The following is a 26,845-nucleotide window of genomic DNA, read 5'->3' as shown; positions in this document are numbered from 1 at the left end:
CAAAAGTCATTTTTGCAGTAAGTGGTTGATAGAATGAATCCATCAGATTTCATTTTTGAACACGTAATATTTTTTTTTGCAATTGTTGAAAATTGTGGGTGCATGTTTCTGTCTGTCTGTCTCAGTCTGGTCCAGGTCATTGTTCCCTTGCTATGGTAAACAGTCGTAGCTTAGGTCCTCACTCCAAGTTAAAAATTAACACTGACTAAGTACATTAGAGGGGACTAGGCACTTCATCTGGACAGTGGTTTCATTGCTGACAACATGGGGTGTTCAAAGCTCCTTGCAGCTCTCCTTCTCATCCTCTCCCTCTGCTGTTCATCTCTGGGTCAAACGTAAGTCTCTAAACCTTGTTTTGTCTCTCGGGTAAGTGGTTACATGATGACTTAGTTATGATCTTATACATTTCTATAATATATAAAAAACAATGTTTTAAGTGAGAATAGGCATTGGTCTGAAGCCGAAAATGAAATCAATTTTACACGAGCACCACAATGCCTACCAAAGTTTTCCAGCACACAGCTTTGACCTATTACAGTAGCTATGTTGGTATTGTATTTCAAGCTATGTGTAAGCATGTTGATTAGGATTCAAACCTTCTCAAACAGCCTAATTCACACTCTAAAGATGGATAATGGACTTTACAGTGTCGTGCTATTAAAATGATGTATACCAGTGTGTGTGTGTGTGTATATATATACACACTACATGACCAAAAGTGTGTGGACACCGAACATTTCATTCCAAAATCATGGGCATTAATGGTCCCCCCTTTGATGTTGGAACATTGCTGTGGGGACTTGCTTCCATTCAGCCACAGGAGCATTAGTGAGGTCGGGCACTGATGTTGGACGATTAGGCCTGGCTCACAGTCACCATTCCAAATCATCCCAAAGATGTTCGATGGGGTTGAGGTCAGGGATCTGTGCAGGCCAGTCAAGTTATCCAAACCAATCTCAAAAAAACATTTCTGTATGGACGGGGACATTGCCATGCTGAAACCGGAAAGGGCCTTCCCCAAACTGTTGCCACAAAGTTGGAAGCACAGAATCGTCTAGAATGTCATGCTGTAGCATTAAGATTTACCTTCACTGGAACTAAGGGGCCTAGTCCAAACCATGAAAAACAGCCCCAGACCATTATTCCTCCTCCACCAAACTTTACTGTTAGCACTATGCATTCGGACAGGTAGCGTTCTCCTGGCATCCGCCAAACCCAGATTCGTCCATCGTACTGCCAGATGGTGAAGCGTGATTCATCACTCCAGAGAACGCGTGTCCACTGTCCCGGAGTCCAATAGCGGCGAGCTTTACACCCCTCCAGCTGATGCTTGGCGTTGCGCATGGTGATCTTATGCTTGTGTGCAGCTGCCCGGCCATGGAAATCTATTTCATGAAGCTCCCGACTAATAGTTATTGTACTGACATTGCTTCAAATCAAATTGTATTTGTCACATACACATGGTTAGCAGATGTTAATGCGAGTGTAGCGAAATGCTTGTGCTTCTAATTCCGACCATGCAGTAATATCTAACAAGTAATCTAACCTAACAATTTCACAACAACTACCTTATACACACAAGTGTAAAGGAATGAATAAGAATATGTACATAAAAATATATGAATGAATGATGCCCGAACGGCATAGGCAAGATGCAGTAAATGGTATAGAGTACAGTATATACATATGAGATTTTATTTTTATTTTTATTTGATTTATTTAACCTTTATTTAACCAGGTAGGCAAGTTGAGAACAAGTTCTCATTTACAATTGTGACCTGGCCAAGATAAAGCAAAGCAGTTTGACACATACAACAACACAGAGTTACACATGGAGTAAAACAAACATAGTCAATAATACAGTAGAAAAAATAAGTCTATATACAATGTGAGCAAATGAGGTGAGATAAGGGAGGTAAAGGCAAAAAAAGGCCATGGTGGCGAAGTAAATACAATATAGCAAGTAAAACACTGGAATGGTAGATTTGCAGTGGAAGAATGTGCAAGGTAGAGAGGGTAATAATGGGGTGCAAAGAGCCAAATAAATAAATAAAAACAGTAGGGGGAGGTAGTTGTTTGGGCTAAATTATAGATGGGCTATGTACAGGTGCAGTAATCTGTGAGCTGCTCTGACAGCTGGTGCTTAAAGCTAGTGAGGGAGATAAGTGTTTCCCGTTTCAGAGATTTTTGTAGTTCGTTCCAGTCATTGGCAGCAGAGAACTGGAAGGAGAGGCGGCCAAAGGAAGAATTGGTTTGGGGGTGACCAGAGAGATATACCTGCTGGAGCGCGTGCCACAGGTGGGTGCTGCTATGGTGACCAGCGAGCTGAGATAAGGGGGGACTTTACCTAGCAGCGTCTTGTAGATGACCTGGACCAGTGGGTTTGGCGACGAGTATGAAGCGAGGGCCAGCCAACGAGAGCGTACAGGTCGCAGTGGTGTGTAGTATATGGGGCTTTGGTGACAAAACGGATGGCGCTGTGGTAGACTGCATCCAATTTATTGAGTAGAGTATTGGAGGCTATTTTGTAAATGACATCGCCGAAGTCGAGGATTGGTAGGATGGTCAGTTTTACAAGGGTATGTTTGGCAGCATGAGTGAAGGATGCTTTGTTGTGAAATAGGAAGCCAATTCTAGATGTAACTTTGGATTGGAGATGTTTGATYTGAGTCTGGAAGGAGAGTTTACAGTCTAACCAGACACCTAGGTATTTGTWGTTGTCCACATATTCTAAGTCAGAACCGTCCAAAGTAGTGATGTTGGACGGGCGGGCAGGTGCAGCGATCGGTTGAAGAGCATGCATTTAGTTTTACTTGTATTTAAGAGCAATTGGAGGCCACGGAAGGAGAGTTGTATGGCATTGAAGCTCGTCTGGAGGGTTGTTAACACAGTGTCCAAAGAAGGGCCAGAGGTATACAGAATGGTGTCGTCTGCGTAGAGGTGGATCAGAGACTCACCAGCAGCAAGAGCGACATCATTGATGTATACAGAGAAGAGAGCCGGTCCAAGAATTGAACCCTGTGGCACTCCCATAGAGACTGCCAGAGGCCCAGACAACAGACACACTGAACTCTATCAGAGAAGTAGTTTGTGAACCAGGCGAGGCAATCATTTGAGAAGTCTGCCGATGAGGATGTGGTGATTGACAGTCGAAAGCCTTGGCCAGGTCAATGAATACGGCTGCACAGTATTGTTTCTTATCGATGGCGGTTAAGATATCGTTTAGGACCTTGAGCGTGGCTGAGGTGCACCCATGACCAGCTCTGAAACCAGATTGCATAGCGGAGAAGGTATGGTGGGATTCAAAATGGTCGGTAATCTGTTTGTTGACTTTGCTTTCGAAGACCTTAGAAAGGCAGGGTAGGATAGATATAGGTCTGTAGCAGTTTGGGTCAAGAGTGTCCCCCCTTTGAAGAGGGGGATGACCGCAGCTGCTTTCCAATCTTTGGGAATCTCAGACGACACGAAAGAGAGGTTGAACAGGCTAGTAATAGGGGTTGCAACAATTTCGGCAGATCATTTTAGAAAGAAAGGGTCCAGATTGTCTTGTCCAGCTGATTTGTAGGGGTCCAGATTTTGCAGCTCTTTCTGTCAGGACCCGGTGTGAGAAACAGTCACTAATAGTCGGCAGAACCCAGAAGATGAGGCAGACACAGCAGTACTAGAGACGGTGGTTTAATCAAGGTAAAAGATCTTCAGGCAAAAAATATAAATCCACAACGTCAAAAGTAAAGCCAAGAGAAAAAATGGATAACCTCCAAAATACAATGAAAATCCACAAAGTGGTAAGAACAGCAGGGAAAAACAAACCTCAAACGACTAATCAAAAATAAACAAGAACAAAACCAGAGAATCTCTGGAAAATCCAACTAGAGAAATATAKACTGCTCAAAAAAATAAAGGGAACACTTAAACAACACAATGTAACTCCAAGTCAATCACACTTCTGTGAAATCAAACTGTCCACTTAGGAAACAACACTGATTGACAATAAATTTCACATGCTGTTGTGCAAATGGAATAGACAAAAGGTGGAAATTATAGGCAATTAGCAAGACACCCCCAAAAAAGGAGTGATTCTGCAGGTGGTGACCACAGACCAACTCTCAGTTCCTATGCTTCCTGGCTGATGTTTTGGTCACTTTTGAATGCTGGCGGTGCTCTCACTCTAGTGGTAGCATGAGACCGAGTCTACAACCCACACAAGTGGCCTCAAGGTAGTTATGACTTGTGCGCAATGGGAAGCAGGACAGACCAGCAGAGCGAAACGACGCAAGGTGGGCGCATAACTCGCACGGGGCACACTTCGGCAAGTTCATCCAGGATAGCACATCAATGCGAGCTGTGGCAAAAAGGTTTGCTGTGTCTGTCAGCGTAGTGTCCAGAGCATGGAGGCGCTACCAGGAGACAGCCAGTACATCAGGAGACGTGGAGGAGGCCGTAGGAGGGCAACAACCCAGCAGCAGGACCGCTACCTCCGCCTTGTGCAAGGAGGTGCACTGCCAGCGCCCTGCAAAATGACCTCCAGCAGGCCACAAATGTGCATGTGTCTGCTCAAACGGTCAGAAACAGACTCCATGAGGTGGTATGAGGGCCCGACGTCCACAGGTGGGGGTTGTGCTTACAGCCCAACACCGTGCAGGACGTTTGGCATTTGCCAGAGAACACCAAGATTGGCAAATTCGCCACTGGCGCCCTGTGCTCCTCCTTGCACAAAGGCGGAGGTAGCCGTCCTGCTGCTGGGTTGTTGCCCTCCTTCGGCCTCCTCCACGTCTCCTGATGTACTGCCTGTCTCCTGGTAGCGCCTCCATGCTCTGGACACTACGCTGACAGACACAGCAAAACTTCTTGCCACAGCTCGCATTGATGTGCCATCCTGGATGAGGCACTACCTGAGCCACTTGTGTGGTTGTAGACTCCGTCTCATGCTACCACTAGAGTAAAAGCACCGCCAGCATTCAAAAGTGACCAAAACATCAGCCAGGAACCATAGGAACTGAGAAGTGGTCTGTGGTCCACCCTGCAGAACCACTCCTTTATTGGGGATGTCTTGCTAATTGCCTATAATTTCCACTGTTTTCTATTCCATTTGCACAACAGCATGTGAAATTTATTGTCAATCAGTGTTGCTTCCTAAGTGGACAGTTTGATTTCACAAGAAGTGTGATTGACTTGGAGTTACATTGTGTTGTTTACGTGTTCCCTTTATTTTTTTGAGCAGTGTATATGCTTGCATATATTAAATTAAGCTTGAATACCACCATATAGCTAGCTATATACAATAGCCTAGGTTTGTTCGCAAAATATTAAGACTGGCGGCATGGTGCAAGCAGCTGTGTTGTTGCCAAGCAACCTACCTGTGTCGGAACTCTGAGATTCGGCTGAAAATATGTTGGTATTGTAATGAAACAGCGCTTATAAACCCAGGGTCGTTACAGTATTTTCAGAAATGCTGCATAAAGGTAGCACATTCTTGGTTCTTAACAGACAAAAATGAGAGAGAAATTATAAATGTAATCAAAACTACAAACATATTCAGTCTGAAAGCTGGCAAAGTCAATGGTCACTTTATGGATGCTGTAGTCTCCACCAAGGTAAAGAAAGATTCAGGTTGGTTATTCGCCTGTAGTTTTCCTTACGTCCTCCAACAGCAGTTAGGGACCGTCAACAGTGACAAATCAAATTTTTCAAATTTCATTAGCTCTAGCAAACCCGATGGCATAGACACACATTGCACACACTTTTTTGTTGTTGTTGATTTACACCTCGCACTATTTAAAATCATTTATTTACATTTTTGAATTTCAATAGCCCCTTGGTCATTTGACCTACTGTCACGTTCTGACCAGTTCTTGTGTGTTTGCTTGTTTTAGTGTTGGTCAGGACGTGAGCTGGTGCATCTATGTTGTGTGTCTTGTTTGTCCGTTTCTATGTTTGGCCTAATATGGTTCTCATCAAAGAGGCAGATGTTTTGTGTTGTCTCTGATTGGGAATCATATATAGGTGGCTTGTTTTGTGTTGGGGATTGGGGTGGTTGTTCCTGTCTCTGTGTTTTCTCTGCACCAGATAGGGCTGTACGGTAAGCCACGTTTGTTATTTGTAAGTGTTCACAGTTTCGTCTTGTTTATTAAAATCATGTTGAACACGAGCTACGCTGCGTCTTGGTCCGATCCCTGCTACACCTCCTCTTCAGACGAAGAGGGGAAGGCTGCCGTTACACCTACTGACTTCAAACAAGGTTCAGAATCTATCAGTGGGCCTACACATTGCACACCCTTTAGTTTGTCCATTTTCTCTCATGCAACTTTACATGAATTTTCAATGTTTCTGTTTTCAATAGCTCCTTGGTCATGTGACATACTGACCTCAAACAAGGTTCAGAATGTCCACTGACTACCCTTCTGTATTGCACACCCTTTAGTTTGTTCCATTTTCAACTCACACGTTTTACATGATTTAAAAAATAAAAAAAACGTTATAATTTCAATAGCTCCTTGGTCATGTGACCTTCTGGACCCAAACAAGTTCCAGAATGTACAATCAGTGGCCTACACATTGCAATACCTTAGTTTGTCCATTTTCATCTCACACGATTTTACATGAATTTTTCAAACTTTTGAATTTCAATAGCTCCTTGGTAATGTGACCTACCTACCTCAAACAACTTTCAGAATGTCCATGGAGTGGCGGTCACGGGCTCACGAGGCATCCAGTGCGGTAATGTGACCAATCCCGGAGAATCTGTCGGGAGCCCCGGGGAGAGTTTTTTTCTTTTCTTTGTGAAGGGCAGGGTGCCCTGGAATGGGTTCGCCCCGAGAGAGGGGCCCAAGCCCTGGAAAGCGTTGCGGTTTCGGCGGCATCCGTTGAGCTCTCCCTGGCCCTTGAAAATCCAGGGGAGATGGTTTAAATCTCACGCAGGGCCGTACCCATATCCGCAACAGGTCTCCAAGGTGAACAGCCTCTGCATGTTATAACAACGTAGGTAAGGGAAGTTGGCAAAAAAATATCCATAACTTCAGGATAAGGATTGACTAAGGGCTGTGTCGGTCGGGCTGGGGTGCGAAGCGGGGCTGGGACCGTGCCGCGGTTAGGTGAGCAGTCGCTCCGTCACCCTCCTCTCACCACCATTGGAAGTTCATTGTGCAGCCCATCTCGCGGTCTCTCGTGTGTGGTCTCGCAAGGGGCTGCGTGCGGGGGTTCATTGAGGTGGTGTCTGTCGGCGGGCCTAAGGCGGACCGTTGGGGGGTTGGGTCCAGCGGTCCAGCACGCCAGGCCCTTATCGCGGATCTCCCCAGCTACGGCGCTCGCCGGCCCCACACAATGTAGGTGGGAAGGTCTCCTCTACGCTCACTAGACTTAAGGCGGAGACTAAACCCATTGCCCCCACAGTGATAAGGCATTGCATGGATCTGGCTCATGCCCTACGAAGTGGGGAGAGGTATCTCCAGCTTGTCTGGGGAGGGAGGCCTACATCTGATGTGGGTAGTACCATGCACTCCCATTGATTTGCTGCGGAACCATAAAACGGACGGAAGAAGCCTAGGTTTCCACTGGGCACAGATCACTAAATGTCAACTTGATGAAATTCAAAGGAGCGTACCCACCTGTTGCGGTCACACTCAAATCACCCATGGGGTGACTGTGACCCCCCCCCCCTCATGTCAAAGTGAGGAATATCGATGAAGCGCTGGTAAAGGTGGTTCCCATGGTTCTGTCCCGGAGGGCTAAATGCATGCTTTTCAACCGATCGCTACCTGCCGCCCGTCCAGCATCACTACTCTGGACGGTTCTGACTTAGAATAGGTGGACATCTACAAATACCTAGGTGTCTGGTTAGACTGTAAACTCTCCTTCCAGACTCACATTAAGCATCTCCAATCCAAAATTAAATCTAGAATCGGCTTCCTATTTTGCAACAAAGCATCCTTCACTCATGCTGCCAAACATACCCTCGTAAAACTGACTATCCTACCAATCCTTGACTTCGGCGATGTCATTTATAAAATTCCTCGTTTGGCCGCCTTTCCTTCCAGTTCTCTGCTGCCAATGACTGGAACGAATTGCAAATATCACTGAAGCTGGAGACTCATATCTCCCTCACTAGCTTTAAGCACCAGCTGTCAGAGCAGCTCACAGATCACTGCACCTGTACATAGCCCATCTGTAAATAGCCCATCCAACTACCTCATCCCAATACTGTTTTTTTTTCTTTTTTCTCCTTTGCACCCCAGTATCTCTTCTTACACATTCATCTCCTGCACATCTATCCCTCCAGTCTCTATCACTCCAGTGTTTAATTGCTAAATTGTAATTATTTCGCCACTGTGGCCTATTGATTGCCTTACCTCCCTTATCTTACCTCATTTTCACACACTGTATATAGACTTTTCTCTGTTGTGTTTTTGACTGTATGTTTTGTTATTCTATGTGTAACTGTGTTGTTGTTTGTGTCGCACTGCTTTGCTTTATCTTGGCCAGGTCGCAGTTGTAAATGAGAACTTGTTCTCAACTTGCCTACCTGGTTAAATAAAGGTGAAATAATGTTATATATATWTTTTTTTTAAGTCTGACTGGGCAAGCAAATGATTGAAAGGGGATGATTATTTTCTGTTGCTTCTTCAGACACCCGGTTGATGGTGCCGCTAGATACTGAGAGGGGTATTTGGTTCTCAAGCTTATAAATATTGCGCTGGCACTTGATGTCGATTGGGTGTACAAACCCAGTTAAAGTCTGCTGAAGGTTAGTAGCGGCAACTGATGTCCAGTTTGTAAGACAGAAAAGTCTCTGATGATACCACCGGGTGTTACTCGGGCTGGGGGCAGCACTCAGGCTGTGGAGGTTGGGTTGGGGACTTAGTCTCTGAGCGGATAAAAGCGGAAAGGTCACCAGGTGCACAGAGCTTGTTTCAGGTTACCAGATGCACAAGGAGGCCTCCATCAAGGCGGGGGGCACTTCGAGTCCAAGCAAGGGCAGCCGGACTCGGGGGCTGGGGGCAGCACTCAGGCCATGGAGGTTGGAGTGGGGACTTAGACTGTGAGCAGAAAAATGCAGGCGGGTCACCAGGAGCACAGAGCCTGTTTCGGTCAATGGGGGCCTMCCTGGAGGTCAGGAAAGCCCCAGGGAGAAGGGCCAAGTGAATAGGTGTGTGAGTGACACTGTCCTTCAGGGGGGCAAAGCAGGCAATTTAATGTAAAATCGTGTGAGATGAAAATGGACAAACTGAAGGGTGTGCAATTTGTAGGCCCACTGAGTGTACATTCTGAACCTTGATTGAAGTCAGTAGGTCACATGACCAAGGAGCTATTGAAATGTTAAAGATTTAAAAATTCATGTAAAATCGTGTGAGATGAAAATGGACAAACTAACTTGTGTGCAATGTGTAGGCCCACTGGTTGTACATTCGGAACCTTGTTTGAGTCCAGTAGGTCACATGACCAAGAAGCTATTGAAATTCTAAAGTTTGAAAAATTCATGTAAAAACCTGTGAGATGAAAATGGACAAACTGAAGGGTGTTCAATATAGAAGGGTAATCAGTGGACATTCTCAACCTTGTTTGAGGTCATTAGGTCACATGAGCAAAGAGCTATTTAAATTTGAAAGTTACATTTTTTTAATGTAAAGACATGTGAGATGAAAATTGACAAACTAAAGGGTGTTCAATATAGAAGGGTAGTCAGTGTACATTCTCAACCTTGTTTGAAGTCAGTATGTCACATAACCAAGGAGCTATTGAATTGTTTTATTTTGAAAAATGTATGTAAGATTGTGTGAGATGAAAATGGACAAACTAAAGGGTGTGCAATGTGTAGGCCCACTGAGTGTACATTCTGAACCTTGTTTGAAGTCAGTAGGTCACATGACCAAGGAGCTATTGAAATTCAAATGTTTAAAAAAGTTTGTACTTTGTTTACGCTCCCTAACAAATTAAACTAGGAATACAAAATGCTGCTCACATTTCCGCATGTTTATTAGCTTTGCAAAGGGAATTAAGGTCCAAATCGTGAAAATATGACCTGTGCAATTTTTCCAACATCATGACACTTATTTGGAGTCTGTGGCTCAAGTGGTTTGAAAGCGCGAATATCCGTCTGGCTTTACATCGATGTAGTCTCATTCTTATCCAAGGCTAGATATTGAGCTCATTCTGGGCAAAACATTGTCTGACAACCCTAACGCTAAGGACTCTGTTTAAAAATCCGGTATTTGGTTCTCGGTAATGGACAGAAGGTTCATGATGAGAGGCGAGGAGTGTGTTGTGTATCTCTAATCAAGTTGATTTGCGAATTGTCATCGAGATTGGTGTCATTTTGGTTTAGATATGATGGTAGGGAGATTTGAGCACTGAGCTTCAACCAATGCCTATATTGTTCACCATAAAGCAATGCTGAACTGATCAATGGTTTGCAAAAAAAAAAAGAATTGACAAAATCTGTCAAAATGTTGCAAATATTTAGCTGTTTTAATATTTTATTTCAAGCCCACCTACATTCTACACTATGAGTACTATTTTGGTAATGTGTCCYTTTGTTGCAGGTACATAATGGTGGCCCCAAACATCCTTCGGGTTGGCAGTGAGGAGAGCATATACTTGGAGAGCTCAGTGGGTGGTGAGGTGAACCTTACTGTGATGGACTTTCCTTTGAAAAGATCTAAGCTCTATGAAAAAAAACAGATCCTTGGAGACAACAACCAGGCTCTGCATCAGCTAAAGGTAAGATATTTGATTTGGATGAATTTCACATGCTCACAACACAGACCTAAGCCAAATGTATACGCTACGCAAGTTAACATTTGTGCTGCTGCACACTTTACATATTTTTGTGGCGCAAAAATGCAGGGAAAACATTTTGTATGGTTGCGTTCTTGCATTGCGTACTTACATGATGTATACATTATTATTTTAAATTCCATGCATTGTTTACAGTATATCTTCTTCTTTTTTAACACATCCCTTCTCTCAAGGTAAGAATAGAATTTAGATTGGGGTAAAAATCTCAAACCATCCCTTTAATTGTCCCTGTAAGGCTTTACAGTAAGGCATCCTTTATAAAGGCTTCATGCAAGATTTATAAGTGGTTTATAGATTGTTCACTATTCTCATTTATAGTTTATAAATCAGTTATAAAGCCTTATTACAGTGATTAGCAAACTCCCCAATGGGTGCTCATTTTGGGGTTTTGCCATAGCACGTGATGAGTTGATTATATGAATCAGCTGTGTAGGGCTAGCCCTTTGGTGTCCCCAGAACCGAGGTTGGAGAAAAGCTGCCTTATTACATATTGTTAAGGTTATTAACAAATGTGTGCTTGTCATTCTGGTCCTTTTGAAATAGTGAGATAAAACATAATAAAGGGTACCTTATGTGTAGTGCTATTGTTACCATTGTGCATTTGGGAAAAATGTTTCGTTAGCTATTAATAATGATCATGCTTTCGAACAAGCTTCACTAACATCCATTCTCTCTCCCTTGCTCTCTCTCTCTCTCTCTCTCTCTCTCTCTCTCTCTCTCTCTCTCTCTCTCTCTCTCTCTCTCTCTCTCTCTCTCTCTCTCTCTCTCTCTCTCTCTCTCAAGCTTGACCAAAAAGACTTCAAAAGAAATGTTAGAGGCAATCAGTATGTGCACCTGAAAGCAACATTCGGAGGCAGACAATTGGAGACAGTTGTTTTGGTGTCCTTCCAGTCAGGTTATGTCTTCCTCCAGACAGATAAACCTATATATAACCCTGGAGAGGATGGTAAGTATGCAGCAAACCTATCCCGTGCCTCATTCAAAGTGCTCCATCATTTTGCATATACAATATTTGTTTTTTAGTGTATTCAGTCAACAATGGCAGAATGTCTTAACACATACATCACCATATTATTAAGGTGCAATGCATACAAAAAATAATCATAGGCAGTTATGAAGCCTACAAAGGTAATTCATATCAAGAGAGCTTCACATTAGGTTTAATTTTAGACTTTACTTGAATAATCCTCCCAGTTGTGCATAATAAAAATGTGGTTTCCCCTTTTCAGTTAAGTACAGGCTATTTGTCACAAACCTTGAAGCAAAGGCAGCAAACGGTATTGTTAGTGTTGGTTTAAAGGTAAGATAAAATTATGCAATAGCCTACTTTACAGGTATCAAATATTTGGAAAAGCACAGTGAAATATAGATCAACACAGAACAATTTTTGGAAAAAATCAGATGAATGTAGAATTATTTTATGAGAGCGATTTTGTAAGTCACTGTTGTTACTTCTAAAATATGTTGAATCAGTTGTTTGGAATTAGAATAACAATTGATTATATACCTAGCAACTACTTAGCTCTAACCCGATTGGTCAGATGTTTGTTAATTGTTGCAAGAGAAAAGGAAGTAGGGCAGTTAATTCATGACTGTAACAGGGTATTGACTAGATGGTAGTGGATGGTAGCCTACATATATATTGTTTACCGGATCAGCTGGTGTAAGAATAATTTCAAGGTGCTCCTTAAAATATTTTTGTAATGTTAATTATTTTATTTTCTGCTTTTCAACAGAGTGTTGATGGCACTATAATCTCGCAGACCAAAATGGGCCTGAGTGTCAATGGACTTTATGCCAACCAATTTTTGCTCCCAGATATAGTCAAGTAAGATGAATCACCTTGTGTGTGTGTGTGTGTGTGTGTGTGTGTGTGTGTGTGTGTGTGTGTGTGTGTGTGCGTGTGCGTGTGTGCGTGCGCGCAGGGGTATAAAGTACTTAAGTAAATATACTTGAAAGTACTCCTTAAGTAGTTTTTTGGGGTATCTGTACTATACTATTTATATTTTTGACAACATTTACTTTTACTCCACTACATTCCTTAAGAAGATAATGTATGTTTTACTAACATTTTCCCTGACGCCCAAAATGACTTGTTACTTTTCGAATGCTTAGCAGGACAGGAAAATGGTCCAATTCACACCTTTTCAAGGGAACACCCCTGGTCATCCCTACTGCCTCTGATCTGGCGGACTCACTAAACAACAAATTATTTGTTTGTAAATTATGTCTCAGTGTTGGAGTGTGCCCATGGCTATCCGTAAATATATATATTTTTTTTTACAAATTCTGCCATCAGTTATTGAATCTTATGTTCATACAATGTTAAGTTTGCTGAAATTAAACGTAGTTGACAGTGAGAGGACGTTTCCTTTTTTGCTGAGTTTATTTTGCTGGGTGACTTTCACTTTTACTTGAGTCATTTGCTATTAAGCTAACATGTGGAATTTTAAGATGGTCATACCAAAGATCATTTAGCTATTTGATTTTCAATTTTAAAACCCCTCAAGTTATAAAAAAAAAAAATACATAAAAAAATTATTGTATGCAACATTGAATTTGGCATTACTGATATTAGCCAATAGAAACACATTGAATAACAGAATCACCACATGGAAAAACAGATAGTCCCCCTCAAAAAATCTAAAGGAAGTATGTTCTGAAGTGTCTTTCCTATATCTCAGAGATATAAGATCAGGAAACAAACAAAAATCTTTTTCAAAATGTATTTATCCCCTTATTTTAGTGCCTAAAATATCTCCATTTATACTTCCATTCATTTTTAAACTGGTACCTGGACCTTCAGATTAGGCTTGTGGGCGTCCTAGTGCAAAATGGAGAACACCATCGTGCTCGTGAGAGTCTCAGCTTTCAATAGAGTGGTCATAGTAGGCAAAACCGTTTGTATGCTACAAATGTGTTTGTGAGAAAAAACGATTTTCGGGATGTCTTATGTTTTGACAAACACCGCTCTAGCTCTGCCACCTTTCACCCCAGATGTGGAAGGGCGATATTGGCGGATGAGATGGATTGAGACGCAGCCCATGCAACAAAAAAAACATCTCTCTCACTTAAACAGACAGATTTTCAGGGGGATTTTTTGTATTATGTTAATTCAATTTCCGCCGGGCGCGACCATTGTATGCCAATGGTTAAGGGTATCTTTACTTTTACTGAAGTATGACAATTGGGTCATTTTTCCACCAGTGTGTGTGTGTGTCTGCGCGCCCATGAATGTGGCAAAAAAGTGTTCCATTTATTTTGTTACTCCACATTGCAAATGTGAAATTAGAAGTGGAACATTATTTACAATGTGTAAATGATCTAATGTATTCTATTCCCTTCAGGGAGGAAGGAACGTGGACCCTGGAGGTGAAATTACAGAGTGAACCTGACAGGGTCTTTAACACCTCATTTGATGTGAAGAAACATGGTGAGACATCCATTCAAACACAACATTATAGATTATCGATCTAACAGCAGGATTTTTTTATTTCATTTTTTACTGTCCGCTGTCATTATGTCATTGTATTTTTTGTTGTTGTTATAGTGTTGCCAACATTTGAGGTCACATTGAAAACCAGGAAGCAGTATTTACATGTTCAGGACCAAGACTTTAAAGTGGATTTAGAAGCTAGGTGAGTTTGAAAAACAATATCCAGCCTGGGGTGCTTGATCTGATGCCCTCTGGGAAATGTATTTTATTTGACATTTAATTTAACAGATAGTGAGCGAAGATGACAATGGGGAGAGAGAGAGAGGTTGTGTCAAAGGGCAGTAGGCGAGATTTGAACCTATGCTAACACTGTAGACATGTCAGAGGCTAATATACAGTGCATTTGGAAAGTATTCAGACCCCTTGAATTTTTCCACATTTTGTTACGTTACAGCCTTATTCTAAAAATGTATTCAATTGTTTTTTTAGTCATCAATCTACATACAATAACCGATAATGACAAAGCAAAAACAGGTTTTTAGAAATGTTTGCAAATGTTTTTTTAATAAAAACTGAAATATCACATATTTCATATTCAGACCCTTTACTCAGTACATTGTTGAAGCATCTTTGGCAGCAATTACAGCCTCAAGTTTTCTTGGGTTTGACGCTACAAGCTTGGCACACCTGTATTTGGGGAGTTTCTCCCATCCTTCTCTGCAGATCCTCTCAAACTCTGTCAGGTTGGATGGAGAGCGTTGCTGCACAGCTCTTTTCACATCTCTCCAGAGATGTTCGGGTTCAAGTCCAGGTTCTGGCTGGGCCACTCAAGGACATTCAGAGACTTGTCCCGAAGCCACTCCTGCGTTGTCTTGGTTGTGTGCTTAGGGTCATTGTCCTGTTGGAAGGTGAACCTTCGCCCCAGTCTGAGGTCCTGAGTGCTCTGTAGCAGGTTTTCATCAAGGATCTCTCTGTACTTTGCTCCGTTCATCTTTCTCTCGACCCTGACTCGTCTCCCAGTACCTGCCGCAGAAAAACATCCCCACAGGATGATGCTGCCACCACCATGCTTCACCGTAGGGATGGTGCCAGCCTCCCTCCAGACGTGACGCTTGGCATTCAGACTAAATAGTTCAATCTTGGTTTCATTAGACCAGAGAATCTGGTTTCTCATGGTCTGGGAGTACATTAAGTGCCTTGGCAAACTCCAAGCGGGCTGTCGTGCCTTTTACTGAGGAGTGACTTCAGTCTGGCCACTCAAATTAGCAACAATAAAATAAAATAAATGTTTTCTCTTTGTCATCATGGAGTATTGTGTGTAGATTGATGAGGAAATGTTTATATTTAATCTATTTTAGAATAAGGCTTTAACGTAACTAAATGTGGAAAAGGTCAAGGGGTCTGAATACTTTACGAATGCACTGTACGTTTTATATTTAAATAATCTGGTCAACGGTCATTTCAATTCTTGATATTTACCCATTGATTTAAAAAATAATAATAAACTTGCCATGAGCTTAGCACACATTTCTTTCTCCATCATAACCAAAAGTAAGTATTTACAACAATATGCCATTGATAATATATTGAAATAAACATTGTTAATATTGAAGTATACATTATATGAAGCATTGGAATTGTATTGACTTTAATGAAATTCTATAATAAATAAAACATTGACATCCTATAGTATTTACTCTATTTCAATTTTAATTCAAGAAGTAAATCTCAATTGACCCTTCACTAAGCCCCGCCCCAGACTTTTGGGAAACTAATCGCAGTGCTCCAATGGATATCAACTCTTGTCTAGTCCGACACCTCGGACAAGCTTATGTTTAAATCGCATGAAAGCTAGTGAGGGCTATGGCAAGAATGGAGTTTCCTTCAAAAAAATAAATGTTTAAATTACTAAATAGTTGAACAGTACATGTTGTGGAAAATCTTGAGTCAAATATTTACACAGATACCGGAACTTGTGAATTCAATTTAGACTTTATTACACACGTAACAGAGCCGAGCCCTTCCATGGAAAATATTAAATTCTCATATTACAGAGTCCTGCCTTTATAGTATTCTGTCTTTGCGTAACGTATACAGTCCCCTCCCTCGATATGAAAATAGCTTCCCTTGACCTTTCTCCACCATTATCTTTCTAACTTGTTTTCTCAAAATGTATGTTAGCTAAGTTAGCAATGCTATGAATACAACTCCCATCTGCTGTCAACATCCGGATACGATTAGAGAGCATTAGTTAGCTCCTAAGTTGTTATAGCTTTGACTGCATGCATGCTGACGGTGCAATTCAGTGGCTAGCCACACTACAAACATAATCTGACATGGTTCCCGTGAATATATTGTAATGACAGTTCACCACAACATAAGCAAAAGTTTCCTGATTAGCAAGGGGTAGTCTGTGTTTAATTTCATTGTGTATTAGAAGCACCGTTTGTGATCATTGGGGAGGGCATTTCGCCAATGGTTGAATGGAGAATTGGGTTTCCCGGGAAAATGTTGTCTGAGGTTGCAACAGTAACTAAGGGCGGCGGAGCTTAGCGAAGATTCAATTCCATTTATAACACTGCTACACACTTGTTTCTCAGGTACTTCTCTGGAACGGAGGTTGTAGGCTATGCATATGTCATGTTTGGATATGTGTGCAAAAATGGCACGAAAATCCAGTTATCCACCTTACTACAAAGGCACCAATTACAAGTACGTTTTTCTTGAACTGTGCTTTACTGATGATGCCCTTACAGCAAAGTTATTATGATCACTGAAATGTTTCCACAAGGTATGTTATGTATTATTTGGCAGCATATTATTGATCAAGTAATTGTACGATCTCTCAGCAATTCAAACTCAAATTCAAAGCAGTGATTTAGGGCAGGATTTACAATGCCATGATAAAGTATTGCCCCCTTTCTGATTTTCTGTGTTGTTGCATAGTTTTGATACTGAATGTTTTCAGATCTTCAACCAAAACCTAATATTAGGTAAAGGGAACATGAGTTTACAAATAACACAAAAAAAGTATACTTATTTTATTTGTTTAATTAACAAAGTTATACAACACCCAATTTCCCTGTGTGAAAAAGTAATTGCCCCCCCTTACACTCAATAACTGGTTGTGCCACTTTAAGCTGCAATGATTCCAACCAAACGCTTCCTGTAGTTGTTGATCAGTCTCTCACATCGCTGTGGAGGAATTTTGGCCCACTCTTTCATGCAGAAATGCTTTAACTCAGTGACATTTGTGAGTTTTCAAGCATGAACTGTTCGTTGGAAGACATTTGGTGAAAACCAAACACTGCATTCCACAGTAAGAACCTCATACCAACGGACAAGCATGGTGGTGGAAGTGTCATGGTTTGGGGAGGGTTTTCTGCCTCAGGACCTGTACGACTTGCCTTAATAGAAGGAACCATGAATTCCGCTCTGTATCAGAGAATTCTGTGGGAGAATGTCAGGCCATCCGTCTGTGAGCTGAAGCGCAGCTGGGTCATGCAGCAAGACAATGATCCAGAACACACAATCAAGTCTACATGATAAAAAACAACAAATGTAAAGTTTTCGAATGGCCTAGTCAAAGTCCAGACCTAATCCCAATTTAGATGTTGTGGCAGGATTTGAAACGAGCAGTTCATGATTGAAAACCTACAAATGTCGCTGAGTTACAGCAGTTCTGCATGCAAGAGTGGGCCAAAATTCCTCCACAGCGATGTGAGAGACTGATCAACAACTACAGGAAGCGTTAGGTTGGAGTCATTGCAGCTAAAGGTGGCGCAACCAGTTATTGAGTGTAAGGGGGGGCAATTACTTTTTCACACAGCGGAATTGGGTGTTGCATACCTTTGTTTATGAAATAAATTAAATAAGTATGTAATTGTTATGTTATTTGTTCACTCAGGTTTCCTTTATCTAATATTGGGTTTTGGTTGAAGATCTGATAAAATTTAATATAAAAAATATGCAAAGTAGAGAAAATTAGAAAGATGGCAAATACTTCTTCATGGCACTGTACCCTTAGAATACTGATTTGTAGATATTCTACATTTAACCATCTTTTTGATTTTGTCTCTCAGACAGGGACAACCACAGCCATACTGACAGTTGCCCAAATCATTGCTGCCGCTAAAGACGTTAATAGTATTGATGATATCCTTGAATGTTCTCTCTATGCAAGAGCTACTGTCTTCACTAGCTCAGGTGTGGTAATACCTATTGTGAATGCTATATGGATTCATCCATTCATATCCATCAGACCAAGGTCAAATACTTATGCAAAATACTTCAAAATGCTAGAAAGTATTTGAGGTGTGCTTGAATTAGCTTTGTGTGTGCATTTTTGGAGCTACTCTATTGGTTCCATGGAAAACTAAATCAAGCACAGCTCAAGTATTATATAATCATTGTCATGTGTTCATAATCCCTTTATTACTGTTGCATGTTCAGTTTAATAGATTTTTTTTTTAAACATGGAAACACTTATTAAGGCCGCATTGGTTGTCTTTGTTTTTGGACGATAGATAATTCAAAGAGCATCTTCAATCCAGCCTGTGATGGGCTGTTCTACTAGTGACTTTTACTAGTGACACCCATCTTTTTTTCTGTAAATATACATAAGAGCATTTGGAATGTGTATTTGACCCTAATATCCACAGATTATATTTGTTACATCCCATATAACACCTTGTTTTCTCCTGGTCCCTCTCTTTCCTAGGCAGTGACATTGTAACAGCAGAACTCACAGGCATCAAAGTGGTTACATCTCCTTACTCAATTTATTTTACCAAATCCTCCAAATTCTTCAAGCCAGGCCTACCATTTAATCTTCATGTAAGTTGCATACGTCACAAGGGTAAACTTTTGTCTTTAGAAAGAAGCAGAATTATACCCTTACCAAGTCCTTAAATGTATATTGTATGTTAAATCTAAAAATAAAATAAAAATAAAAACAACACATTTACTTATTATATGTCTAGGAAACACTTTACTTGACACCCAGCGTCATAACACGTTATGACACTGTCATAACCATGTCATAATATGTCATAACAGCCTACATGTGTAATTACCTGTTATAATATGGTCATAACACTGTCATTACATATTTAGACCTGTTGTGACATATATTGCGTTATTATATGGCTGGTTATGACACCTACATAAGAGTGTATAAACCCACAAAACCTCCGACTGTAGTTATTATATAGCTGGTTATGACATCTACATAAGAGTGTATAAACCCACAAAACCTCCGACTGTAGTTATTATATAGCTGGTTATGACACCTACATAAGAGTGTCAAAACTKACAAAACCTACCACACAAGTCAAAACATTCCGTTACACCATAGCCTACGTATCAACAGTATGTTTGTTATATATACTTTTTAGAAATGTACCATGTTAAATTTATTTATCCATAATTTTACCAGGTAAGTTGACTGAGAACACATTCTCATTTGCAGCAAATTACCTGGGGAATAGTTACAGGGGAGAAATGAGCCAATTGTAAACTGGGGATTATTAGGTGACCGTGATGGTTTGAGGGCCAGATTGGTAATTTAGCAAGGACACCGGGGTTAACACCCCTACTCTTACAATAAGTGCCATGGGATCTTTAATGACCTCAGAGAGTCAGGACACCCGTTCAACGTCCCATCCGAAAGACAGCACCCTACACAGGGCAGTGTCCCCAATCACTGCCCTGGGGCATTGGGATATTGTTTTTAGACCAGAGGAAAGAGTGCCTCCTACTGGCCCTCCAACACCACTTCCAGCAGCATCTGGTCTCCCATCCAGGAACAACCCTGCTTAGCTTCAGAAGCAAGCCAGCAGTGGTATGCTGCTGGCGAATTATAATTGGGCAAACATTGATGTCAGACATGCACCTATCCCAATGCTGAATTGGGTGGTGAAAACTGGGATGAATGCAGGAGCAGATTTCAGGAGCAGGACAAGAAACCCTCTTTCTGACTGATGACTGATATAGGGCATGTACGTGATAGGCCTATCTGGGTTATATGGTTATGATGCTTCTTCACTTTTTTTTTTACCCCCTTTTCTCCCCAATTTTCGTGGTATCCAATCGCTAGTAATTACTATCTTGTCTCATCGCTACAACTCCCGTACGGGCTCGGGAGAGACGAAGGTCGAAAGCCATGCGTCCTCCTGAAGCACAACCCAACCAAGCCGCACTGCTTCTTAACACAGCGCGCCTCCAACCCGGAAGCCAGCCGTGTCGGAGGAAACACCGTGCACCTGGTCCCCTTGGTTAGCGCGCACTGCGCCCGGCCCGCCACAGGAGTCACGATGAGACAAGGATATCCCTACCGGCCAAACCCTCCCTAACCCAGACGACGCTAGGCCAATTGTGCATAGCCCCACGGACCTTCCGGTCGCGGCCGGCTGCGACAGAGCCTGGGCGCGAACCCAGAGACTCTGGTGGCGCAGCTAGCGCTGCGATGCAGTGCCCTAGACCACTGCGCCACCCGGGAGGCCATAATGCTTCTTTACATTAACATAAAGTGTATTTTCTTAGTCCAAGTAAAGTGACACATGATGGTCATAATGCTTCATGACAGGGTGAAGTTATTTAAAATACAATGAAAAAAGCATGACTAATGAATTCATTACAACAAAAACTAAAGATTTAAAAGACAAACTTTCAAACAAAAGGGAACTTATTGGCAGGGAGAAAACAAATTTGAATAACTATGGGTTTTGAGACTCTTATGTAAGTGTCATAACCAGCCATAAAATAACGCAATGTATGTCACAACAGATGTAAATATATGGGTCATGACAGTGTTATGACATGGTTATGATCGTGTCACAACTTACACTGGGTGTCAAGTAAAGTGTTACCTATGTTTATTTCTCTTTCAAATATCAAGGAAGTATATTACTTTCGCTATAAAATTATGTTTTCATGCACTTTAATGTTGCTAAAACTTCACTCTGAAAAAGTTAACTTGGAGCATAGTTTTTCTATATTTAAACACATACTGTATACTTTCAGTATATTATTGAAGTATACCAAATTATTCTACAAATTAGACAGTGTGTGGAATTCTGAAAAACATGCATTTGCAAGATAATCGCTAAATAAGAGAAAAGAGGACACTTTTAATTGTTATGTATTCTGTGTACGCATAAACGATATTATTKAAAATATTAAAAAGAATACATACAGTATGAACAAAAAATACACTAAAAGTAATCTATCTTAAGACATGAAGTATATATAAACCACAAAAGCTCAYAAACACATTTCAAGCTCTTTTTATTTAAGCAAAACGATACATTAAAGTACAGTATACATTTTTTTTATTAACTTCATTTACATAAGGGTAACTCAAACACATTAACACAAACGGTCATGCAACCTTTCTCACACTCATGCCCTCTCAACCCCTGTTAAACGCACCCTCTCTCTTTCTCTCTCTCCAGGTGTACCTGACTGACACTTCTGGCTCTCCTGTAAAGGGCATTGAAATAGAGAGAGAGGGACAGAAATACTTCACAGACAGCCACGGAATAGCTGTCATCACCATTAACACTGTTCGCACAGACAAAAAAAAAAATGTCCAAGTGACAACAGCTGTCTCTGATTTACTTGATTCTAGTCACCAGGCACGAAAAGATATCACACTTTTAGCATACGAGACAAAGACAGTCAAAGAGTACATCCACCTTTCTGTGGACAAATCTGTTGTGAAGAAGCATGAGTCCCTCTACGTTGCCATTAACTTCCTTGGAGAAAATGGGGCCCAGGTTTTCAAACATGATTTCATTTCATACATGGTAAAACAACTGTAAATTAACTATGTTTTTCTTTATCGTTTTGCAATTCTATATTTTTGATTTGTATTACAGTCCGGTTAAATGTTATATTAGGTGGTCAGCAAAGGGCGGATCATTGAAATGGGGAAGTGGAATTCAAAGGACAAAGCTCTCCTCAAAGAAACCTTGAAAGTAACTCCAGACATGCTCCCTTCCTTCCGCCTGGTGGCTTTCTACATTGTGCCATCGCAAGGTTATGACGTGGTGGCTGACTCACTGTGGGTGGACGTGGAGGACCAGTGCATGGGACAGGTAACTCTAAACTATAACTTTTTTAACAATATACAGTGAGCTCCAAAAGTATTGGGACAGTGACATATTTTTGTTGTTTTGGAATTGAAATGATACAATGACTGAGGTTAAAGTGCAGACTGTCAGCTTTAATTTGAGGGTATTTCCATCCATATCGGATTAACTGTTTAGAAATTACAGCCCTTTTTGTACATAGTCCCCTCCATTTTAGGGATCCAAAAGTATGTGTGCGTATACAGTTGAAGTCGGAAGTTTACATACAATTAGGTTGGAGTCATTAAAACTCGTTTTTCAACCACTCCACAAATTTCTTGTTAGCAAACTATAGTTTTGGCAAGTCGGTTAGGACATCTACTTCGTGCATGACACTAGTAATTTTTCCAACAATTGTTTACAGACAGATTATTTCACTTATAATTCACTGTATCGCAATTCCAGTGGGTCAGAAGTTTACATACACTAAGTTGACTGTGCCTTTAAACAGCTTGGAAAATTCCAGAAAATTATGTCATGGCTTTGGAAGCTTCTGATAGGCTAAATGACATCATTATAGTCAATTGGAGGTGTACCTGTGGATGTATTTCAAGGCCTACCTTCAAACTCAGTGCCTCTTTGCTTGACATCATGGGAAAATCAAAAGAAATCAGCCAAGACCTCAGAAATAATTGTTGACCTCCACAAGTCTGGTTCATCCTTGGGAGCAATTTCCACACACCTGAAGGTACCACGTTCATCTGTACAAACAATAGTATGTAAGTATAAACACCATGGGACCACGCAGCCGTCATACCTCTCAGGAAGGAGATGCATTCTGTCTCCTAGAGATGAACGTAGTTTGCTAACAAGAAATTTGTGGAGTGGTTGAAAAACGAGTTTTAATGACTCCAACCTAAGTGTATGTAAACTTCCGACTTCAACTGTATATTTATATATGTGTATATATACATGTGTATTAAAGTAGTAAAAAGTTAAGAATTTGGTCCCATATTCATAGCAAGCAATGACTACATCAAGACTGTGACTCTACAAATGTGTTGGATGCATTTCCTGTATGTTTTGGTTGTGTTTCAGATTATTTTGTGCCATAGAAATTAATGGTAAATAATGAATTGTTTCATTTTGGAGTCACTTTTATTGTAAATAAGAATAGAATATGTTACTAAACACGTCTACATTAATGTGGATGCTACCATGATTACGGATAATCCTGTAGGAATCATGAATAATGATGAGTGAGAAAGTAAATTAATATCGTACCCCCCAAAAAGCTAACCTCACCTGTTATTGTAATGGTGAGAGGTTAGCATGTCTTGGGGGTAGGATATTTGTGCGTCTAGCTTTCTCACTCATCATTATTCACAAAACATTCAGAACTATCCGTAATCATGGTAGCAATCACATTAATGTAGAAGTGTTTTGAAATATTTATATTATATTCTTATTTACATTATAAGTGACTCCAAAATGACACAATACATTGTTTTCCATTCATTTCTATGGGGGGACTATGTACAAAAAGTGCTGTAATTTCTAAATAGTMTACCCGAAATTGATAAAAAATACCCTCAAATTATAGCCGACAATCTGCACTTTAACCTCATAGCCATTAACCATTTCACATCCAAAGTGCTGGAGTACAGAGCCAAAACAACAACAAAATTGTCACTGTCCCAATACTTTTGGAGTGTAGTGTACATTCAATATGTCACATCACATTTTTTTGTTCTCATTAATGTTCTTTGCATCTGTCCATGTTCTGATTTTTAGCTAAAACTATCCATAAAGAAATCTAATAAACGTCTAGACTTCCGCCCAAGAGAAGAGTTCTCTCTGAACGTGGAGGGAGACCCAGGTGCCAAGGTTGGGCTGGTGGTGGTTGACAAGGCTGCTTACATGCTGAGTAAAAAGGGCAATCTCACGCAGGCCAAGGTGACTCACTGAAATCTTGTTACATTTTAATATTCTGCTGCTTGAACCATTTTGACAACCCCCTTCTATCTCACTTTATTTCAGATCTGGGATGAAGTAGAGAGGAGTGACAAAGGGTGCACAAGGGGAGGGGGGCGAAACAACATGGCCATTTTCTCAGATGCTGGCCTCCTGTTTGAATCCAATCAAGAAAAAACAGCACCTAGACAACGTAGGAGCAATCTGCATTATATTATACTATTACTACATTCCAGATAAGCATACGCTTGTTGAGATGCACTGATCACTGCAGCATTTGAATTACTAAGCTACCGGACAAATACTGGAGTTGATTTTCTCTTGGTTTCTTCAATTATGTTAGTTAAGATTAGACCCTTTTATCAGCTTCAATTGCTTTTCAATCATCTCTTAGGATTCAGTTGTGACACAGAGGTACCTAAAAGGAGGCGAGAGGCAAAGTCTTTACAGGATGCCAAATATGAGCTAGGTGAGTAAGGGCTGATGTAATAGATAATAAATAGAATGAGGGTGAATTATCCGATATAGCTGCGTTATGTTATCTACTTCCCAAGCGATACAGTATGAAGAGGATGCGAAGAGGTGCTGTCATGATGGCATGATGGACTTTCCCTTGGACTACTCATGTGAGAAGCGCTCGCACTACATCACAGAAGGGCCGAAGTGTGTGGAGGCCTTTCTACGCTGCTGTCAAGGAATCCAGAAAGATAAGATACGCTTCACCACCCCAGAACTGATCCTCGCTCGCAGTAAAAGCATTTTTTCTGTCTTTTTTCAGTCTGTCTTTGTCTGACATTTCATAGGCAAATCAATAGATTGTGTAAATATAAATGTCTATCGAGTTCTCTCACTCTCTTTCTCTTCAATCTTGTTTAATTTTTCTGAAGCAAATGAAGATTTCTTTGATGAGGATGAGGAGGACATTATTATCCGCTCTAAATTTGATGTCAGCTGGATGTGGACCACCATACTGCTGAGTGATAAAGAAACGGATGCTGGGTAAAGACAACATTTCATTTAACAGACAGTAAAACATGATTGTTCCTCATGTGTTACTGATTATGTCAAATTGATGGATTAATCAGGTATGGCTTTCAGAATTTGGGAACCAGGTAGGTATCTCACATACTCGAGATCTGACCAACCAAAGATAAGATATTCAAAGGGCTTTCAAATGTAAGCGACGCCCCAGTTCAATGCAATTGCAAGCAAATGTTCTGTTTTCTATTAGACCTACAGCATGATGCATTGTATTCTAATGATGTGGAGGAAGTAGTAGTTTAGATACTTTTAATAATATAATAATAATTTCCCACTGGTTCTGCTAAAGCAATCCCTCACATGTTAAATGCATCCAGCAGATAGAAATGTATATCATTCACTCTCGCTCCCTTATTCAGTATTGTCACACATGAAAAGACTAACATGGTTCTTCAAGACTCCATCACACAGTGGATGGTCCTCGGTATCAGTACCTCTGAAACAAAAGGTGAGTGGCTCCAAGTACCATCTCAATTTCTAGCATGATGGTACAGTAAACATTTCAGATGGAGACAATGTTTTTTCAATGGGAGTCATCCATTATTGATGAATGACAACCGAGATGATGTCCAACAAAAAATCCACAATATATCTGCCTTTAAAGGGTCAATCTGGTTATGCTACATCCATTTTCTTATTTATTATTCATTAGCCTAAAAATCAATGGTATACCTATTTCTAACAATAAAGTAAAATATCATCTCTCAAGGTTTTGATTTAAAATTGTTATTTAGTCACAGCATAAAATAAATGAAACATGAACCACCATGACTACACAAACGTGGACTATATAATACAATTAAATAAACAAGTTATTAAGAACCCAGCAATTATTATTTTCGATTATTACTATTCTCCATGAGAATTAGAGTGAAAAGTGGTTGTTCAATCCCCTTAGCCCTCATAGGTAAACATGCCTGTTACATGTTAAGTACACTCAGTGACTTTAAAACATCCAAGTAATAAAATAAACTACCGTAAGAGACTATCATATCCATCACATTACCATCCTGCAACCTCTAATCATGGTCACAATGATGTAAAAACTAAACAAATAAAAGATGTCAATAATAATAATATATTAACCTTCAAGAGCTAACTTTCTGCTGATTCATTATCTCAATCAGTCTTGACATTGGTTTAAATAGTCTTCCTGCCCTTGACCTAATATGACCCAGAGTACCTTCAACTGCATAAGGAGTGACAGTGTTATGTATTGTTGCAATAGTGGGTCTGTCAACACAGTCAGTGCGTAACTGATCAGGTAAGGAATGGTCCGAGTTTGGTAGGTCAGTACGGATATTGTAAGCAGACTGGTCAATTAGCTCACTCATGACACTGTTACGGTCATGGTCAGATTCTTGAAGACTCTGATCGAGGCAGACCTTCCAGCTGCAGTATATCTTCCACAGAATGCAAAGGTGGAATATCCTAAGCATCCAAGGATTGCACATCACCCTCCAGGCTTGTGTCACCTGTTCCTTCAGAAGGCAACTCCGACACCCACACTTTTGTTCTGTACTCAGCATCA

At 40.8% G+C, this 26,845-nt stretch overlaps 1 protein-coding gene across 2 annotated transcripts in view; it reads left to right on the top strand.

The window, feature by feature from the left end:
• The first annotated feature begins 217 nt into the window (after nucleotides 1–217).
• Nucleotides 218–26,845, top strand: part of LOC111956615 (complement C3) — a 47,377-nt gene continuing 20,749 nt past the window's right edge. Inside the window, exons 1-18 of one of the 2 annotated variants that reach the window (XM_023977119.1) lie at nucleotides 218–335; nucleotides 10,536–10,713; nucleotides 11,575–11,737; nucleotides 12,021–12,091; nucleotides 12,528–12,619; nucleotides 14,139–14,224; nucleotides 14,342–14,429; nucleotides 16,828–16,939; nucleotides 18,310–18,433; nucleotides 18,948–19,063; nucleotides 21,682–22,035; nucleotides 22,129–22,326; nucleotides 24,094–24,255; nucleotides 24,340–24,466; nucleotides 24,668–24,742; nucleotides 24,828–25,022; nucleotides 25,161–25,272; nucleotides 25,674–25,762. In XM_023977119.1, the coding sequence (XP_023832887.1) occupies nucleotides 265–335; nucleotides 10,536–10,713; nucleotides 11,575–11,737; nucleotides 12,021–12,091; nucleotides 12,528–12,619; nucleotides 14,139–14,224; nucleotides 14,342–14,429; nucleotides 16,828–16,939; nucleotides 18,310–18,433; nucleotides 18,948–19,063; nucleotides 21,682–22,035; nucleotides 22,129–22,326; nucleotides 24,094–24,255; nucleotides 24,340–24,466; nucleotides 24,668–24,742; nucleotides 24,828–25,022; nucleotides 25,161–25,272; nucleotides 25,674–25,762 (2,413 nt within the window). In that variant the 5' untranslated portion in view covers nucleotides 218–264. Of the gene's footprint in view, nucleotides 336–10,535; nucleotides 10,714–11,574; nucleotides 11,738–12,020; nucleotides 12,092–12,527; nucleotides 12,620–14,138; nucleotides 14,225–14,341; nucleotides 14,430–16,827; nucleotides 16,940–18,309; nucleotides 18,434–18,947; nucleotides 19,064–21,681; nucleotides 22,036–22,128; nucleotides 22,327–24,093; nucleotides 24,256–24,339; nucleotides 24,467–24,667; nucleotides 24,743–24,827; nucleotides 25,023–25,160; nucleotides 25,273–25,673; nucleotides 25,763–26,845 lie in introns of those variants that run through there. The other variant, XM_070436698.1, reaches the window with a different exon arrangement.

Source organism: Salvelinus sp. IW2-2015, linkage group LG32, assembly GCF_002910315.2.
Source record: "Salvelinus sp. IW2-2015 linkage group LG32, ASM291031v2, whole genome shotgun sequence".
NCBI classification, from domain to species: domain Eukaryota; kingdom Metazoa; phylum Chordata; class Actinopteri; order Salmoniformes; family Salmonidae; genus Salvelinus; species Salvelinus sp. IW2-2015.
The sequence above is the reverse complement of the archived record's forward strand: the minus strand, read 5'-3'. Positions and strand labels throughout refer to the sequence as shown.